At 52.4% G+C, this 18,631-nt stretch overlaps 1 protein-coding gene across 1 annotated transcript in view; it reads left to right on the forward strand.

Annotated features, from left to right (window-relative positions):
* Positions 1 to 18,631, forward strand: part of PLXNA2 (plexin A2) — a 180,122-nt gene that overhangs the window by 145,776 nt on the left and 15,715 nt on the right. Inside the window, exons 14-22 of the mRNA XM_054395915.1 lie at positions 1,387 to 1,523; positions 4,381 to 4,548; positions 5,428 to 5,521; positions 6,753 to 6,992; positions 7,177 to 7,320; positions 8,828 to 9,062; positions 10,897 to 11,039; positions 13,899 to 14,167; positions 18,510 to 18,576. Of these exons, the coding sequence (XP_054251890.1) occupies positions 1,387 to 1,523; positions 4,381 to 4,548; positions 5,428 to 5,521; positions 6,753 to 6,992; positions 7,177 to 7,320; positions 8,828 to 9,062; positions 10,897 to 11,039; positions 13,899 to 14,167; positions 18,510 to 18,576 (1,497 nt within the window). The remainder of the gene's footprint in view (positions 1 to 1,386; positions 1,524 to 4,380; positions 4,549 to 5,427; positions 5,522 to 6,752; positions 6,993 to 7,176; positions 7,321 to 8,827; positions 9,063 to 10,896; positions 11,040 to 13,898; positions 14,168 to 18,509; positions 18,577 to 18,631) is intronic.

The raw sequence follows: 18,631 nt of genomic DNA on the forward strand, positions 1-18,631 counted from the left end.
CAATTCCATTACAGCTGGGTTATGCCATTCAAGTCAGTAGTAAAATTGATTGGTACCTTCCAGCAGAGCTCTCTGTGACCCTGGGAGGGTTCATGCCTTAGTGAGCTCATCTGGTGCCTGACACCATGCTGGAGCAATGCTGTCACCTTAATTACACCCTTTTTATCCAGGGAGGTGGAACCTTGGATCTACTTTAGCTCCCTAAATCTGTCATAATTATCACCAAATCAAGAGCTGAAGATGGAAAATTGTTACTCAGCGTTCAGGTCCTCATCAGATGCTGGCCTCACCCCAGCCTTGGGAGGTTTTGCAGGTCTCTAGGGTGGGCTCTCAGGTCTGTCTTTTCCTTGTTTACAAGAGGGTTGGATTTGATGATTTTGGAGATATCCAAGGTGAGGCTCAACAGGGCTCTGGGCAACCTGATCTAGTTGAGGATGCCCCTGCTTACTGCAGAGAGGGTTGGAATAGATGACCTTTGGAGGTCCCTTCCAACCCAAGCCATTCTATGATCTTAAAGGTCGTTTCCCACCAAAATAATTCCATGATTCCATGATTCTCTGAAGCTGCTTCAGCAAACTCTCTGAGACCCAGGAACCAACGTGTTGCACTGTGAAAAGAGTAGAGAGAACAGGACAAACACATGGAGCTGCCAAGCAGGTGGTCCCTGGGGAGTGGAGCTGGGAGGCTGCCAGGCTTTGCAGATGAGAGTCACCGAGAGGGTAATGTGCAAGCATGAGCAGAACACTTTGGTAATAACCACTGATTGAAAACAAATAGAAAGGGACCTGCTTTCTGCAAGTGCTATTAAGGGAGCAAAGCAGGCTGAAGGCATTGCTGCAGTAATAGCAGCAGCAGAACACTGGGCAGCATCTCCACAACTGATGTACTAACGTTGCAGACATGTTCTCCAACATCACACACTCAAAGGTTGGGTAGCTCTCTGCAGCTCCCTGAAAGGAGGTTGGAATCAGGTGGGGGTCGGTCTCTTCTCCCAAGGAACAAGTGATAGGGTAAGAGGAAACAGCCCCAAGCTGTGCCAGGAGAGGTTTAGGTTGGGTATTAGGAGAAAAAAATTTTGCTGCAGGAGTCGTCAGGGATTGGCACAGGCTGCCCAGGGAGGTGGTGGAGTCCCCATCCCTGGAGAGGTTCAAGAAGCCTGTGGCCATGGCACTTGGGGACGTGGTTTAGTGGCCATGGTGGTGTTGGGTTGACTCTTGGACTCAATGATCTTACAGAGCTTTTCCAACCTTAATGATTCAGTGATTCTAAGTTTCCCCACCCAGGATGTGTCCCCATCAGCAACAGGAAACCTGCTCTGCCCTCACAGCAGGTGGAGCTGATGGGATTTGCCTTTGGAGTGATGAGTTTCACCTTTCATTTCCCCAGACTCCAGCAGTGAGTTTCCTGAACCCCAGCCGTGGTCCAGAGTCAGGAGGGACAATGGTGACCATCTCTGGGCACTACCTGGGATCTGGCAGCCATGTGTCTGTGCTCCTGGGGAACCAGACCTGCGAGTTCCATGGGTAAGGGGCTGAGAGGGGCTAGCTCCTGCCATGCATCTCCTCATCTCAGGGCTGCACCAACCTGTACTCACTGTAGGTAAACCTGCAGGCATAGCAAAACCTCACCTGGGAAGCCCTGAAGGTTTCTATTCCCTCTTCTGTCACATGAAGCCATCTTAGTGTGACAAAGGGCAGCAGGCACCATCTGAACATGAGGAGAAACTTCTTTGGTGTGAGGGTGCTGGAGTCTTGGAGCAGGCTTCCCAGAGAGGTTGTGGAGTCTCCTTCCCTGCAGAGATTCCAGCCCCACATAGCCATTGTGATCCTGGGCAAGCTGCTGTGGGTGCCTCTGCTTTATCAGGGGGGTTGGACTGGATGATCTCCAGAGGTCACTTCCAGCTGGGATTCTGGGTTAACACCATTGTGACAGTCAAATATTTACAGCAGCCCTCAGTAGCTGCCCCCAGCCCAGCTGATCTGAAGATGTGGTGTTTCTAGGAAACACCCAGTTCCTCCTTGCCCAAGCAGCAGCTTGCCTTGCTTTTACTTCAGCCACTGCTTGCAGGGACTTCAGCCTCCTAGAGATGGTCTGAGTGAGGGGTGGGCTTCTGCCTGGCAGAGCAAAGGGAGGGTCTGCACACCCCTTCTGCAGAGCAACTTGTGCAGCCCTCGATGTCCCCTGGGATTCCCACAGCAAATTTGCTTGGTACACAGCAGAGTCAACAGGCAGCTGACATTTGCAGGGGTTTATAGGTTTTCTTGGGGTTTAGTCCAAAAAAGATGCAAGTGGTGTACATCTGTGTGCATCATGTACATGCCCCTGCCCTGCACCCAGATGCCCTGAAGCAGCTGACAGAGGCGTGGGCACAGCCTGCACAGGGGCCTGAGCGAAGCTGTGTGATGTGCAGAGGGATTATGCCTGTTAGATCCTTGCTCAGGATTCCCAGGAGGAGCTATCTGGGAGAGTAAAGATCCCTGGAGGTGAATTTCTCATCTAGATGACTCGAGAGGTTCTCTGATACAGGAGCTGTGGGCGTTCAGACGTGGGAGCGCGTTGGGATGTTAGCAGAACTTATTCTGCATCCATCCTGGAATGGTGCAGCACCACTGAGAAGAGCTCAGCCTCATCCTTGTGACTTCCACCTTTTAGTTCTTGCTGAGCATTGATCAGATGCCCTCTAGGGCTGCTCTTCTCCAGGCTTAACATCCCAAGGGCTCTCAGCCTTAGCTCCTCACAGAGACGCTCCAGGCCCCTCAGCATCTTTGTAGCCTTCCCTGGACTCTTTCCAGCAGTTCCTTCCCTGTCTCCCTTGAAAGGGAAGCCCAGAACAGGGCCCAGTTCTCCAGATGTGGCCTCATCAGGGCAGAGTAGATTGAGAGAAGAACCTCCCTCAACCTACTGACCAAACTCTTCTTACTTCCCCCCCCAGAATGCTGTTGTCCTTTGCACACAGCTGGCTCACAGTGAGCTTATTGTCCACCAAGCCTGGATGTAAGGTGGTGTCCACTGTGTGTCCAGGCAACCTGCAGACACTGACCTGCAAAAATGGGGAAGGGTCTGGAATTCTCTGTGTGTTCTAATCCCAGCAGGCAAGCAGAAACTCAAACAAAGCAGGCAGTGGTGTTGGAACAGCCCCATCCCTCACGTGGGGTCACGCTGTGCGCTTGCTTTGGCTTGGACTGTTGTGAGGCAGTGAACTCCAAGGGTACTGCTGGCTGTGGGGGAGCCTGATTAGATGAAGCAGTTTTTAATGAGATTCCCTCTAATTACAGCTTCCCCCTGTTCTCCCCTCTCTGATCTGGAGGAGTGGGTAGATTCACCATGACGACACCATCATAGCACAGAAAGCTAATTAACTGCTCAGAGGGAGCCAGGAGCCGCTCTGCCAGCAGCCCTGCGTCACACAGCAGAGCTAAGCAGGCATGGTGGAGGCTGGTGGGGTGGCAGAGCAGGCAGCAGGCAGGGTAAGGCAGCAAAGCAGACAGCAAGACAGCTCTTCAGCTGCAAAAGCAGCCACAGGAGCACACCAGGAATGAGCAAAAAGGGTGGAGAGATGTGCTTCAGGCACAAGGATGCCTTGATGGCACAACAACCCCATGCAGTGCTGCAGGCTTGGGGCAGAGTGGCTGCAAAGTGCCTGTGGGAAAGGGCCTGGGGGTGCTGCTTGACAGCTGGCTGAACATGAGCCATTGTGTGCTCAGGTGGCCAAGAAGGCCAGCACCAGCCTGGCTTGGGTCAGCAATAGCAGGGCCAGCAGGACCAGGGATCATCTGCCTGAACTGGGCACTGGTGAGGCCACACCACAAATCCTGAGCTCAGCTTTGGGGCCCTCACTCCTAGAGGGACATGGAGGGGCTGGAGCAGTTCCAGAGAAGGGCAACAAGGCTGGTGGAAGGTCTGGAGAACAGGGCTGGGGAGGAGCAGCTGAGGGAACTGGGGGTGTTGAGCCTGGAGAGGAGGAGGCTGAGGGGAGACCTCATTACGCTCTACAACTCCCTGAAAGGAGGCTGGAGCCAGGTGGGGGTTGGGCTCTTCTCCCAAGTATCAAGTGATAGAATGAGAGGAAATGGCCTCAAGTTGCACCAGGGGAGGTTTAGGTTGGACATGAGGAACAATTTCTTCCCTAACTGGGAAGAACCCAAGCTGCCCAGGGCAGTGGTGTTGTCCTCATCCCTGGAGGGGTTTCAAAGCCTTGGAGATGTGGTGCTGAGGGCCATGGTTCAGCAGTGCCCTCTTATTTCTGGGTCGACGACTGGACTTGATGATCCAAAAGGTCTCTTCTACCAAAACCAATTTTGTGACTCTATGCCAAAAGGTAGTTTTCTGGCCCTATTCTGTGACCACCCTTAAGTCTTCCCTGACTTCTCTGCTGCACAGGAGATCCATGAGTGAGATCATCTGCATGACAGCTCCATCAGCCCACGGGCTGGGGGCTGTCCACGTCTCCGTCAGCGTCGACCGCGCTCAGCTGGAGAGGACTCTGCAGTTCGAGTACATCGATGACCCAAAGGTGCAGCACATTGAGCCTGAGTGGAGCATTGCCAGGTAACACAAGGCTCTGAGAGCAGGAGAGAAGCCTCCTCCCCTGCTCTGGGGCTGCTCTCTCACCGTGTTTGGTGCCATCTCTTCAATAGCTCACCTGAATACCAACACAAAATCGTTGCTTTTAAACATGGGAATCACTCCAGTCTCCTCCAGAGGCTCTAGCATCTGGATGCTAGTGGTACTTAAAGGAAGGACCACATCCTGTAACAGCTCTGAGGGATGTTTGCTTTCAGGCCAGCTTCCAGATCATGTCTGGTTTGGGGTGGGGTTTGATGTGCTGGTCTGGAGGTGGTCTGAAGGCAGCGGTTGGGCTCTGCAGTGGAGGTGCTGGAGACTTGGGTGGGTCTGGGCTGTGCTGCTCCACTTAACAGATGAAAGAAGCAGCCAAGAGTGAAAGACTTTGCTTGGGGGACACCATCTGCAGGAGAGTGTAGGGGTGCTGTGTCCTCCCTGCTCTGATGGTACTTGGTGCTCCTCATCTCTCCACTGCTCTATGGGACAAGTCGCTGCATCTGCAGCCCAGCTGCAGTTTCCTCTCTGCACTACCATTCATCAAGAACACTGCTGTGTAAATCATTAAACACTGTGACTAATTTATTGTCTTGCATCTTTAGTCTCAGCTCCCTTGATGTCTTTGGTCCCATCTCTCATCCCACTGCCTCGCAGAGCTGCTGGGTGGCTGGGTGGGGGAGAAAGGGTGCAGCTGAGAGGAGCAAATTCAGCTCTCTTGAGTCACCGCTCCCCAGCGACTCAGGGAGTGGGAATTTAATGCTGGAGTGTCTGCAGAAAACATCTTTTGGAGATCAAGCAGCATCTTTCTTGTCAAGCCCAGCCTCTCCTGCCAGAGGCATTAATCAGGTGTCTCCTGGTTCCCCGCAGCGGACACACACCTCTGACCGTCACCGGCTCCAACCTGGACGTGATCCAGGAGCCAAGGATCCGTGTCAAGTACAATGGCAAGGAGTTTGTCAATGTAAGTAGCTGCCACCCCTCCCTGGGCAGCCTGTTCCCATGCCTGACCACTCTTGCAGCAAAGAAATTTTTCCTGAGGTCCAACGTAACCCTCCCCTGATGCAATTTCAGGCCATTTCCTCTTGTCCTATCATTTGATACCAGGGAGACCAACCCCCACCTGGCTCCAGCCTCCTTTCAGGGAGTTGCAGAGAGCAATCCCTCCTTCCTCTCCTCCCTCCTATCACCCTGACATTCTCAAAGCAAGGAAATGGTAGCAGAATTTAGAGTTGATTTGGAACGCCACCTCCTTCCCCTTTCTGTATTTTTCCAGTCCAAGGATAAGAACCTGAAATGAAACCTGAGCTGAACAGGAACTTAGCAGTGATCTTGCACATGCCAAATTAAGAACTGCCCCTCCAGGAGCCACAGAAATTACCTGGACCAAGTCAAACTGAACTATCTTGTTTCTCTGCAGTGATCTCTCTGGCTGGATCTGTATTATCTTGGAAAGGGCAAATCACTTAGCAGTCATTTCCCATTCCCTTTCTCCCTTCCTCTCTGAAGACCTTTTCCTCACTCTGAGCTCTTTTTTAAGAAGGCATCGAATTTTGTTGCTAGCAGTTGCAGTTACAGAGCTTCCAAAATAATTCTGAAGGCACGGAATTGAGTGAAATTAAATCCTCCACTTAGGGAGGGAGGCCAAATGGTTGAGTTCTTGCTGCTTTATAATGCAAGAGGCTCATAAATCAACCAGCTCCCTGCTTCCATGGCTGGGGGGAGCTGTGGGTGTCCTCAGCCCAGCAGGAGATGACCTTTGTGTTACCTTTAACCCACCAGTGTCAGATCATCATCCCTCTCCCTCGCTGGCATTTGGGAATTGTCTCTAATCTGCAGTTTGTAACAGGGGCCAGGTATTCCCTATGGCTCCCTTTCAAAGGTAGCTTTGCCAAAGAGGATGCAACTGGGAACAAAAAAAAAAAAGAAAATTAAAAAAAAAGGGCCCTGTGCAAGCCTCCAACACCTTTAAACTGCTCATTTTGAAGCTCACTCTTCCCTCTTTCCACCAGTGCAGGGGGGGAAGCAGATCCCTCCAAACCATGGCTGCGGTGCATCGAGCCAGGGTTTGAATGGTGCCAACAAAACTTCAGTCCATGGACTTTTCAGGGAGCCATTTAAGCAATCAGAACTCCATGGTCCAGGTCAGGATGAGTTTTTCCTTGCTGTATACCAATTCATCACCTTCCCCACAGGTCTGCAAGGTGGTGAACTCCACAGCCCTGGCCTGCCTGGCTCCTCCCCTCACCACTGAGTACCGCCCCGGGCTGGATGCCGTCGAGCGGCCGGATGAGTTTGGGTTTATCTTCAACAACGTGCAGGCCCTCCTGGTCTACAATGACACCAAGTTCATCTACTACCCCAACCCAACATTTGAACTCTTGAGCCCAACTGGTGTGCTGGAACAGAAGCCAGGGTCACCCATCATCCTGAAGGTAAGGAGACCCTTACTGGTGGGAAGCAGATAAAAGCATCCCCAGAGAGAGGAGTTTTGATACCTCCTGTGGAGAACGAGGTTTGATAGGCTGAGTCCCCATTGATTGCAGCGTGCTGGGGGGGAGATGAAACCTGCAGAAATGTGCTGCATCTTTGTACAGTCTTCTCTCCCCTTGTCCCTAGGGCAGGAACCTGTGTCCACCTGCTGCTGGAGGAGCAAAGCTCAACTACACCGTGTTGATCGGAGAGACTCCCTGCGCAGTCACTGTCTCCGAGACCCAGCTGCTGTGTGAGCCACCAAATCTCACTGGACAGCACAAAGTGATGGTGAGGGATCAAACCCTCCTGCCAGCATCCCTTCCTGTCTTCCTTCACATCCTTTCTCCTCTTCCAGCTCCCTGAGTCACTCAGGTGTTGAGTGCAATTTCTTACCCAAGGGTCAGTAGATTGTGGATCCTCCTGGTTGCTTCATTGGAAGCTTAAAATGTTGGTATGGGTTAGCATGAAGAAGCTTCTTCCCTCCCTGAGACTCACCACCTGCTATCAGAGGCTTCTAGAAAGAGCAAATCTGCCTGGCAGTGCCTCAGCAGCAGGTGCCAGCCTTTCTCAGGTGCTGCTTGCTCTTCCTTTGGTAGGTGAGACCGTGTTCAGTGGGCTGTGTTCTCCTTGCTGCAGGGATTTTTCTCAGTCCTTGAACCAGAGCTGAGCTGCTCAGTGCCTGGAAAGCTTTTGTCTTTTCCTGAAGCAGAAGCAGCCAGGGACATCTGAATGCTGGGCTAGTTGAATCATGGCTTCATCCAGGATAACAGTTGGTGTCTTCCTCTGCTTGGGTTTTGGCCATTGCTGTTTCCTCTGATCCACCAAGCACCCAGCTGCTGAAGTGCTTGAGTAGAGCCCAGCTGAGATTGTAATTGTGATTTCTTTCCCTTCAAGTTCAGCATCCAAAACCCATTCAGCTGATCACAGTGTGGTTTAACAGTAAGCCCAACCTGGCTGAGAGAGCTGCCTGCATCTGTGGCCAGGGCACATCCAAGAGAAGCTTGTCCTGGCACTGGCCTGCAGTGTGTTTGCTCCATGGCTTTCACGTGGGGCTTTCTCTTCCCATCTCTGTTCTTTCCTTCCAGCTGCTCTGGTTTCTTGTCAGTTAAATGATCACTGGGTTGCTAATGTCCATAGCTTACAAAAGGGAGTTGAAAGCTTAGAAAATGAAAGTCACATGGAGCCATCAGATAATAAGAACAAAGCCCAGATAGTGAAAGGCTGGCACATTCATCATGAGCTGAAGCCTCCCTGTGTTCACAGAAGCTGCACCCTCTGTTTGAAGGTGATCTGAGCTGCTGTAGTCTGTGCTGTAATGGAGAGGGTTCAGTGCTTTCTTAGAATCACAGAATTGTTTTGGTTGGAAAAGACCTCTAAGATCATTGAGTCCAGTCATCAGCCCAACACCACCATGGCCACTGAACCCTGTCCCCAAGTGCCATGGCCACAGGGTTTTTTTAAGACCTCCAGGGATGGAAACTCCACCACTCCCTGGGCAGCCTGTTCCAATCCCTGACCACTCTTGCAGGAGAGGAATTTTTCCTAATGTCCAACTTAAACCTCCCCTGGCACAATTTCAGGCTGTTTCCTCTGGTTCTATCACCTGATCCTAGGAAAAGAGACCAACCCCCCACTTCACTGCAACCTCCTCTCAGGGAGCTGTAGAGAGCAATAAGGTCTCCCCTCAGCCTCCTCTTCTCCAGACAGGGATCTGTACAGCCCATGGGGTGTGAAGGACAGGGCTCGGGGACAGGCTGCCACCCTCACCTCAAGCTGCTGCTTCCCTCCTTTGCAGGTACGTGTTGGTGGCATCATCTTCTCCCCTGGCTCAGTGAGCATCATCTCAGACAGCCTCCTGACCCTGCCTGCCATCGTCAGCATCGCAGCTGGAGGCAGCCTGCTCCTCATCATCGTCATCATCGTCCTCATCGCCTACAAGCGCAAGTCCCGGGAGAACGACCTGACCCTCAAGAGGCTGCAGATGCAGATGGACAACCTGGAGTCTCGAGTGGCCTTGGAGTGCAAGGAGGGTCAGTACTGCCCAGGGCTGGGCACTGCCTGTGTGCTGTGCTCTGGGGCTCTGCACCCCAGCTCCAGCCTGTCCCACCCCAGTCACAGCCAGTCCCACCCCAGCTCCAGCCAGTCCCACCCCAGCTCCAGCCAGTCCCACCCCAGCTCCAGCCTGTCCTGCCCCAGCCTGTCCCACCCCATCCCCAGCCTGTCCCACCCCAGCTCCAGCCTGTCCCACCCCAGCCCAGCCTGTTCCACCCCAGCCCCAGCCTGTCCCACCTCAGCAGGGTGCCTGTGACAAACGTGTCAGTGGCAGGCACAGCTCTGCTGCCTGCTGTACAGGGAACAGGATTAGAGCTTGGCTGTGCTTAAGGGACATGGTAGGATCACAGCACGAGGACAAGAGGAGCCCCAGGGTGGCCAGCACAATATGTCCTCTTGTCTCATGGCCTTTTAGTGTGAGGGGCTTCAACACAAGCACAGAAGTAGGGAGTGGAGGAGGTTTGGACTGCTGTGTGTAAAGCAGACAGAGGGGAGCAGAGCTGGACAGCTGGTTCAGTCCCTTCTCCACTCCATAAGGTGTGAGCCCAGAGCAGTCACAGCTGGTCTGAAGGGTAGGAAGAAGCTCCTCAAGCACTTGGAAAAACTTTGTTGTGAGGGTGCTGGAGCCCTGGAGCAGGCTGCCCAGAGAGGCTCTGGAGTCTCCTTCTCTGCAGAGCTTCCAAACCCCCCTGGCCATTGTGATCCTGGGCAAGCTGCTGTGGGTGCCCTGCTTTAGCAGGGGGCTTGGACTGGATGATCTCCAGAGGTCCCTTCCAACCCCACCGATCCTGTGCGGGTGCTGCTGTTGTTTCTTTGTCCTTCCAGCTGGAAGGGAGCTTTAGGGACTCAAAGGCAAATCAAAAGCTGCACATTTCATGGTGTGAGCTGGCTGTAGAGGGAGAGTTGCACTGCATTTGTTCAGCTGATTTGAAAAGGGTAGCAATGAAAGGATGGGACAAAACATGGGATCTAGTCAGGAGACACCACAGCTCAACATGGACACAGCCAGGTGGGATGCAGAGGACCTTACTGAGCCAGCTTCCCACACTTGGGAGGATGCACACAGGCAGAGCTGGGTAACCCTCTGGTGTCGCTGCAAGGGGAGGAATAAATTCCTTGCTGACCCCTGCAGCCTGGCAGTTCCTGCTTGGGTTTGATCTGCATCAAGCTGGATTCTTTTGGCAACTGTAGATAGAGGAGGAGGAGAAGAAAGGAAAATATGGGAGGCACCAAGTTATGAAAATAGATCCTCATTTTGATCTGCAGCCTTTAAAGGTACTGTAGGTGTGTGCACACCACTGTGAGCTGCATACAAATTCATTGGCAGCTTTTGTTCTCAGCATCTGCTCTGTGCAGCTTGTGCTCTCCTGTTCTCAGCTGCTGACACAGAGCCTCCAAGGGTGGGGGTCTGTCTGAGTCACACAGCAAGGGCTCCTCTGAATCACTTTCCTCAGCTGGCCCAGTTTTGGTTGCTGCTGTGCCCCAAGGAGAGCAGGCAGCCAGCCCTCCCCAAAGCCTCAGCTCCCAGAGCTCAGCTTCCCCTCTCACCCAGAATTTCACACTCTGGTTGGAAATGCACTTTCAGGTCATCAAGCCCAACCATTACCTAACTCTAGCAGGGCCACTACTACACCAAATCCTTGAGCACCACACCTGGATGGCTTTAAAACACCTCCAGGGATGGGCATTCAAGCACTTCCCTGGGCAGCCTTTGAGAACCTTTCTGGTAGAGAAGTTTTTTCCTAATGTCCAACCTGGACCTCCCCTGGAGTAACCTGATGCCATTAGGTGCTTCCTGCTCTCTCTGAACAGCTTTTGCAGAGCTGCAGACAGACATCAACGAGCTGACCAGTGACCTGGATCGCTCTGGGATCCCCTACCTGGACTATCGGACATATGCCATGAGGGTGCTGTTCCCTGGCATCGAGGACCACCCTGTGCTGAGGGAGCTGGAGGTGAGCAACAGAATCCCAGAATGCCAGGTTGGAAGGGACCCCAAGGATCATCCAGTCCCACCTCTCTAGGTGATGGTGGAGTTGGAATGAGCTGGCCCCAGCAGCCTGTCAAGCTGAGTCTTAAAATGGCCCAGTGCAGGGGGATCCAGTGCTGCCCTTGGGAGATGATTCCAATCCCTGACTCTTCTCATGGTGACAAATTCTCTTCTGGAATCCAATGAGACTCTCCCCAGCTTGTCCCCATCACCCCTTGTCCTTGCCATGTGAGTCCTTGTCAAAAGAGAATCTCCATCCTGTCCTGGTCCATGGTAACAAGGTCTCCCCTAAGCCTTCTCTTCTCAAGGCTGAACAAACCCAGCTCTCTCAGCCTTTCCACAGCAGGATGTGCTCCAGCCCTTCCAAGTTTCCCTGAGCCCTCAGGGAAGCCAGAGGGAAACCTTTAAGCTCCTTAGATCCACCTCAGATCTTACTAGAGGCACTGTGGTTGGTGGCATGAGCCCTGAGTTCACTGTAGCTAAGAAGCTACAGTTTTTATCTCCACCACACTTTGCTTGATTCCTTTTGGTTTCTTCTCCCTGGTGTTGCTTTAGTTTTATTTTATGAGGTTTTTTTTTTTTATATTGCTCTGAGCCAGCAGCAAATCACAGCAGGTAAGTTCTCAGTGTCCTTTTAAAGTTCTCCTTAACCACCTGATGGTGCAGAGGGGAAGGTTGTAAGCCTGGGAGCATCTTGGCAGGAGCATCCTCCTGCTGCTGCTGTTCCATGCCATGTCCACAGGAGGGCAAGCACCGTGCCCAGGCATGGCCACTCTGCCCCTGGCTGGGGGCAAAAGCTTCCATCTCCCTGCTTTACCCACCAGTAGGAGTAAATACATGGATAAGATTTTCCCCTGAGCATACAAGAGGCCTTCAGATCCCCCTGCAGATGGGCTCTGCTCACTTGTGAGAGTGCCAAGAAACAAATGATGGTGCTCCAAGAAACATGATCTGCCACCAAATGTGGGGCTGCTGTTCCTCCATCTGGGAAGCTCAGAGGTACCAGGCTCAATGCTCCTCCTTGGAGCCTGGCATTGCTCCAGTAAATCCTGGAAGTCCTGTGGCCTACACACAGTCCCAAGGGTGGCCCAAATCTCCAGCCAGAGATGTAAGAGGAACAGGGCTTCATTGTTTGTGCTCCATAAGGCTGCATTGGTTTTCCAGGCAGGCACCATTTAGCATCAAACCAGCTTCCTTCCCAGGGGGCCACCAACACTGAACAGAGTGTTGGTCAATCATAGAATTGTCAAGGTTAGAAGGGACCTCAAGGGTCATCTAGTTCCAATCCCCCTGCTATGGGCAGGGACACCTCACACTAGAGCAGGTTGCTCAGAGCCACATCCAGCCTGGCTGCAAAAACCTCCAGGGATGAGGCTTCCACCACCTCCCTGGGCAACCTGTGCCAGTGTAAAACTCACACAGGCTCTGAACCAACCTCTCAAAGCCCATTCCAGCACCCTGAGTTTTTCAATTCCATGCATGCAGTTGCAGAGGGAGGTTGTGGAGGTCTTCAAGGCCAGGTTGGATGGGGCCTTGAGCAACCTGGGCTAGTGGAAGGTGTCCCTGGTTGGAACTGGATGATCTTGAAGGTCCCTTCCAACCCAACCCATTCCATGATTTGCTGTTTCAGCTGCCAAAGAAGCTGCTGCTCTTGCAAACAAACATGAAGCTTTTTCTCTTTGTTTTCCTAACAGGAAAAAAAAAAACCAAAAAAAAAAAAAAAAGAAAGAAAGAAAAAACAGAGCTGCAGAAGTGATAAATGTGATGCCAATTACACAGTTGCTTAATTACATAATGTTAGTAAAACCAATACATAAGACTCCAAGATGTTTGGTGAGGAGTTGCTTGATGTTGTTCATCATTTTCACTTGTAATGAATTACTTGAAGCTGCAACTGGGCTGGAAAAGCCTCAATTAATTTTTTTTTTTTCTTACACTTGTCCCATAATAAAGCAATAGTCTAAATTAGTGTTTCATTTACTTACCAGAGTGTCACTTTTTTTTTTTTTGTGCAGAACAAGCAAACTTCTGTGTCATTTGCAGGGTTGTTAGCCTGAGAGCAGCAGCTTCGTGGCATGCAGAGAGTGCAGCTTGCAGCAGGGATTCAGTGCTGAGGTGCTAAGGGAGGACAGAAAGGGTGGCCAGAGACTATGTTCAGGGGTGCTGAGACCCTGAGAGATGGGATGGTGGCTTGTGCACCTGAGATTAAACCATGAATCCTGAAGATTAAACCATTCATCCCACCCACAATGGTGGCAGAGTGACCCCAGGCTGGTGCAGGGCTGCCCACCAGTCCCTTGTCTTCCCACATCTCAGAATCACAGAATGGTTTGAGTTGGAAGGGACCTCAAATATCAGCCAGTTCCTGCCCTCCTGCCCTAGCCCTTCCAACTATCCTGCCAACCTTCTCCTGCCAACCTTCCACTAGCCCAGGTTGCTCAAAGCCTCATCCAGCCTGGTCTTAAACACTTCCAGGGATGAGGTGTCCACAGCTTCTCTGGGCAACCTCTTCCAGCATCTCGCCACCCTCACAGTGAAGAACTTCTTCCTAATCTTCAATCCAAATCCACCCTGCTCCACTTTCCAGCTCTTCACCATGAGGGAAGTGAGACACTGGCACAGGTTGCCCAGGGAGGTGGTGGAAGCCTCATCCCTGGAGGTTTTTAAGGCCAGGCTGGATGTGGCTGTGAGCAACCTGCTCTGGTGTGAGGTGTCCCTGCCCATGGCAGGAGGGTCGGAACCGGCTGATCCTCGAGGTCCCTTCCGACCCTGACAACTCTATGGTTCTTGTCTTGGCTGATGGACCTGCTCTTCTCCCCCACAGGTGCAAGGGAACGGGCAGCAGAGCGTGGAGAAGGCCCTGAAGCTCTTTGCTCAGCTGCTCAACAACAAGGTCTTCCTGCTGACCTTCATCCGGACGCTGGAGCTGCAGCGCAGCTTCTCCATGCGGGACCGCGGCAACGTGGCCTCACTGATCATGACAGGCCTGCAGGGCAAGCTGGAGTATGCCACTGATGTGCTGAAGCAGCTGCTCTCAGACCTCATCGAGAAGAACCTGGAAAACAAGAACCACCCCAAGCTGCTGCTGCGCAGGTAAGGCAGAGGGGACAGGGCTCCAGGCAAGTGTCCGTCCCCCCCGTGCTGAGCTGGCCTGGTGGAACAGTGTGAGAGCTGAAATCCTCCTCCCACACTGACAGTGACCAGGCTAGCTCAGTCTGCAAGCAAATGCAAGCTGTATTTGCAAGCAAATCTGCAAGCTGTGATGCAGTGCAATGAATCTGTACAGACAGACACTATTCACAACATGTACAATCAACGGAAAAGCACAACCAAGCCCCCTGTGCTTCCCCCAAGGGGCCTCCCCCCCCAGCCAGAAGGACTCCCCCCTGACATCCCCCAGCCAGAAGGAAGAGAGTCAAGAAGCAGAGAGGCTGTGTAACAGTGTGAGAGCTGAAATCCCCATCCCACACTGACAAGGACCAGGCTAGCTCAGGGTCTGGAGGAGCAGAGATGCAGCTCTTCCAGGTCACCTCACTGGACTTCAGGCTCTGAAGGGCAGGAGGCTCATTTCTTGCATGTCTATACAGTACTTGGGGTCCTTGTTTCCAGGGAGCTGTGGTGATACCATGATGAGGAGAGCACTCAGGACCTAGTAAAGTACCTCTGAGATGGGAAATGCCCTTGGAGCCATCAGGGAAAAGGTGTTGGACCCCTTCTGACAGCAACCCATCCTCTGCAGACTTCTAGCACAGGACCATCAACCTCCACGCTGTTGCTGCTGCCCATGGCTCCATCTCTTTGGTGGGTGCTGTGAGGAGGAGCTCTGACCACCAGCCAGGTGTTTTTTGGAGCACCATGCAAAGCCATTATTGATGGCTGAGGCAGGAGACTCCTTCCCAGCCACTCATCAAACCACAGGGGAAATTAAGAGGGCTTCCTTCCCTGAGATGAGTTATTGCCTCCACAAACACAGCCAGAGTTAAAGCAATTTCCTGTCAAGGATATTCATTATGGCTGGAGGAATCCAGGAATTTCTCCTAGAGCTGTGAAATCCTCCCCTTGCCTTCATCCACCTGCTCCAGTGAGATGACAGCCAGGCACTGCTGATCAAGTCCTAGCACAGCCAGGACCCAAAGGGACATGGAGCTGCTGGAACACTTCCAGAGCAGGCCATGAAGGTGGTCAGAGGGCTGGAGCACCTCTCCTGGGGGGACAGGCTGGGACAGTTGGGGCTCTTCAGCTTGGAGAAGAGAAGGCTCCAAGGAGACCTTAGAATATCCTTCCAGTACCTGCAAGGGGCTAAAAGAAAGCTGGGGAGGGACTTTTTACAAGGGCTGGGAGTGATAGGATGAGAGGGAATGGATTGAAGCTGGAGGAGGGGAGATTTAGAATGGAGATTAGGAAATGAAATTCTTTACAATGAGGGTGGGGAGACACTGGAACAGGTTGCCCAGGGAGGCTGTGGATGGCCCTTCCCTGAAGGTGTTCAAGGCCTTGAGCAGCCTGGGCTGGTGGGAGGTGTCCCTGCCCATGGCAGGGGGGTTGGGACTGGATGAGCTTTGAGGTCCCTTCCAACCCAAACCATTCTATGGCTCTGTGTATTGTCTCCAGGGGTGGAGCATCTACCACCTTTCTGGACCTATGCCAGCATCTCACCACCCTCATCATAACCAATTTCTTCCTTAGATCCAGTCTAAATCTCCCCTCTTATAACGTGAAGCCATCAGCCCTTATCACCTCAAGCCCTATTAGACCCCCAGCTGGAGCCAGTCACAGCCCTGTGCCCCACAGGCTCCCAAGTGGGTTTGGGGGGCACAAAAGAGCCCAGGCTGGAACATCTTGCTCTGACTTGCTAAGGAATGATCAGCCACTAAGTGAGATGCTGGTTTTTTTTTTTTTCTTTCATTTCTGTGAGCTCTCTGGTGGCAGTGGTTGATAACTGACACTCAGTTCTTTCTTTCTTCCTCATTTCCCCCTCTCTCTCTTTCTTCCATGCCTACCCCTCACGGGAGACAGCAAGAAAGTTGACATTAAATCAAATAACTGGCACAGAGCACAGCACAGAGCAGCTCAGAGACCTAGACAGAGCAAGGGAAAATTAATAAAAATCCATATTTATTTTTCTGGGGGTCCCTCAGCTCTTTTTTGTTTAGTTCTGGTTTATTCCTGGTGCCTCACAGAGTCGGAGGAGCAGCCAAAGTGCTGCTTGCTGGCATCAGGCTGCCTTGCAAAGTCATCTCTGGATCATGCTTTGCCCTTGTGATGTGGTCAAGGTGAGGAGGGTTCCTCCAAGTCCTTGAGCAACCTGAAGTGGGGGTTGGTCTCTTCTCCCTAGTACCAGGTGATAGAACAAGAGGAAATGGCCTGAAATGGCACCAGAAGGAGGGTTAGGTTGGAGATTAGGAAAAATTGCTTCTCTGCAAGTGTGGTCAGTGATTGGCACAGGCTGCCCAGGCAGCTGGTGGAGTCCCCATCCCTTGGGGGTGTTCAGGAATCGTGGCCATGGTTCTTGGAGCCAAGGTTCAGTGGCCATGGTGGGGTTGGGTTGATGGTTGGACTCGATGGCCTTAGAAGTCTTTTCCAACCAAAACAATTCTGTGGTTCTAAGGTGAGGAGGAATGGGATGTGGCAGCAATGCTCTGAGGAGTTTCTTTCTGCTGTTCCATTCAGCTGAACTTGTGCTTCTGGGAAAGAAAGAAAAGGGAACAGGCAGGCAGGGGAGTATCTGATACCTCCTCCCACACAACATCCCCCCCAACTTCTTTGTCACTCCTTATTTCACTTCCTTTTCAGTGTCAGGCTGTGAGCAGGACAGGACACAGCATCACTTCCCTGCTGGGGCTAATGGGGAGGCTTGGCAATGCTTAATTGAATATTCTCTGAACAAAGTTGTTGATTCAATTAATATTCACCCTGAAGTCCTGAAGGTATCACTGGCTGAGCCTCTCACCTCTTCTCTGGTTTGATTCACTGCCTCTCCCCTGGCTGGCAGGCAGGGTGCTGCTGCTTCTCCTCCTTAATTGGGTGACTGAAACGTTTTAAAGCAGAGAACAATGCCTGTGTCAGTTTGTAAGGAGGAATTTTTAGGCAGTTAATCAATTCTGGCTGAAATTCTTTGGGGACCTGCAGACATTTTCACAAATTTCTGGCAGATGTTGCAATCCAAAGAGATGATGGATAATGTGACCCCCCCACACCCCCCAGGTCTCTTTACTGACTGGTGTCAGGTTTGGTTTGCTGTAGATCTCTGGCTCCTGTCTGTAAGCCAGTCTGCAAGATCTGTGCCAGGAGATGTTTAGCTTGGAGATAAGGGAAAAAAAAATCTTGACTGGAAGAGTGGTCAGGGATTGGAACAGGCTGCCCAGGGAGGTGGTGGAGTCATCATGCCTGGAGGTGTTGAAGAAATGTATGGACATGGCATGTGGGACATGGCTATGGAGGTGTGGGGTCAACAGTTGGACTTGATGATCTTAAAGATCTCTTCCAACCTTAAGGATTACATGATTCAGGAGCAGAGTTGCTGGCCAGGGGGATGAAGGTGCAGAGGTGTCCAGACCCATGCTCCAAGCTCATGGTGAAGGCAGAGCAGAGCTTGGTCCCAAAGGAAAGTGTGCTGCAGAGGGCAGAGTGTTGAGTCCATCCTGCTTCCCTTGCTGAAATTTGGAGCAGATGCAGGTATCACAGGTGGCATGAGGGGAAGGCTGGCAGTGCAGAGAGCCAAGCTGCTCAGGACCATGCTTGGGATCGATGGTCTCAGAGGTCTTCTCCAACTGAAACCATTCTATGGTCCCAGCTGGCAGAGCAGCTTTGCCCTACCTGCCACCCCCAGCATGAGCTACGTGGTTGGGGCTCAGGTGTGAGCTGTGACACCCTGCCCCTGTGACACCACCAGCACCACCATCCTGTCCCTGTCCCAGGAAAAGGGATTGTGGTGCTTTAAGGACAGTCTCCTCTTCCTGCAGAGCCTGCATTCAAACCTCTCATTAGGAGCCTTTGTATTTAAATTAGAGATAATCTCGGGCACAATGTGGGGAGAGGACACTGGGTGGGGCTGGGGAGAAAGCTGTAATTTCTCTGCCATTGTCACTCTGCTGTCTCTGATTGCCAGGAACTGCTGCAAATCCCAGTCATTTAGAGAGCCAGGCTGTAATTTGCACCACGTGCAAGGAGCTGAGTGTCACCAGCTCCCTGTCCCCAGCCCCCTGTCCCCAGCCCCAGCAGGGCTGTCAGCTGGGCAGGCTGCTCTCAGCTCTCCCATGCTGATGGGGAGGGGGGGGACACAGTGCTGGCCACATCCTGCTGCCAGCTCCAGGGCTATGGCTCAGTTCAGAGCTGTGCCAGGGCCCAGCTGGGTGGTGCCAGCCAGGGAGAGTTGGGATCTCTGATGCGTGGTTTGGTTTTCTCTCTAACACCCATGGCCTGCTGGCTTCTCTAGGACTGAATCGGTGGCTGAGAAGATGCTGACTAACTGGTTTGCCTTCCTCCTCCACAAGTTCCTCAAGGTAAGGAGGGGTGGGATGGAGCTGACCCCTTGCTGACACTTTGCTGTCTCCCCCA

This window comes from Indicator indicator, chromosome 35, assembly GCF_027791375.1.
Source record: "Indicator indicator isolate 239-I01 chromosome 35, UM_Iind_1.1, whole genome shotgun sequence".
Taxonomy (NCBI): domain Eukaryota; kingdom Metazoa; phylum Chordata; class Aves; order Piciformes; family Indicatoridae; genus Indicator; species Indicator indicator.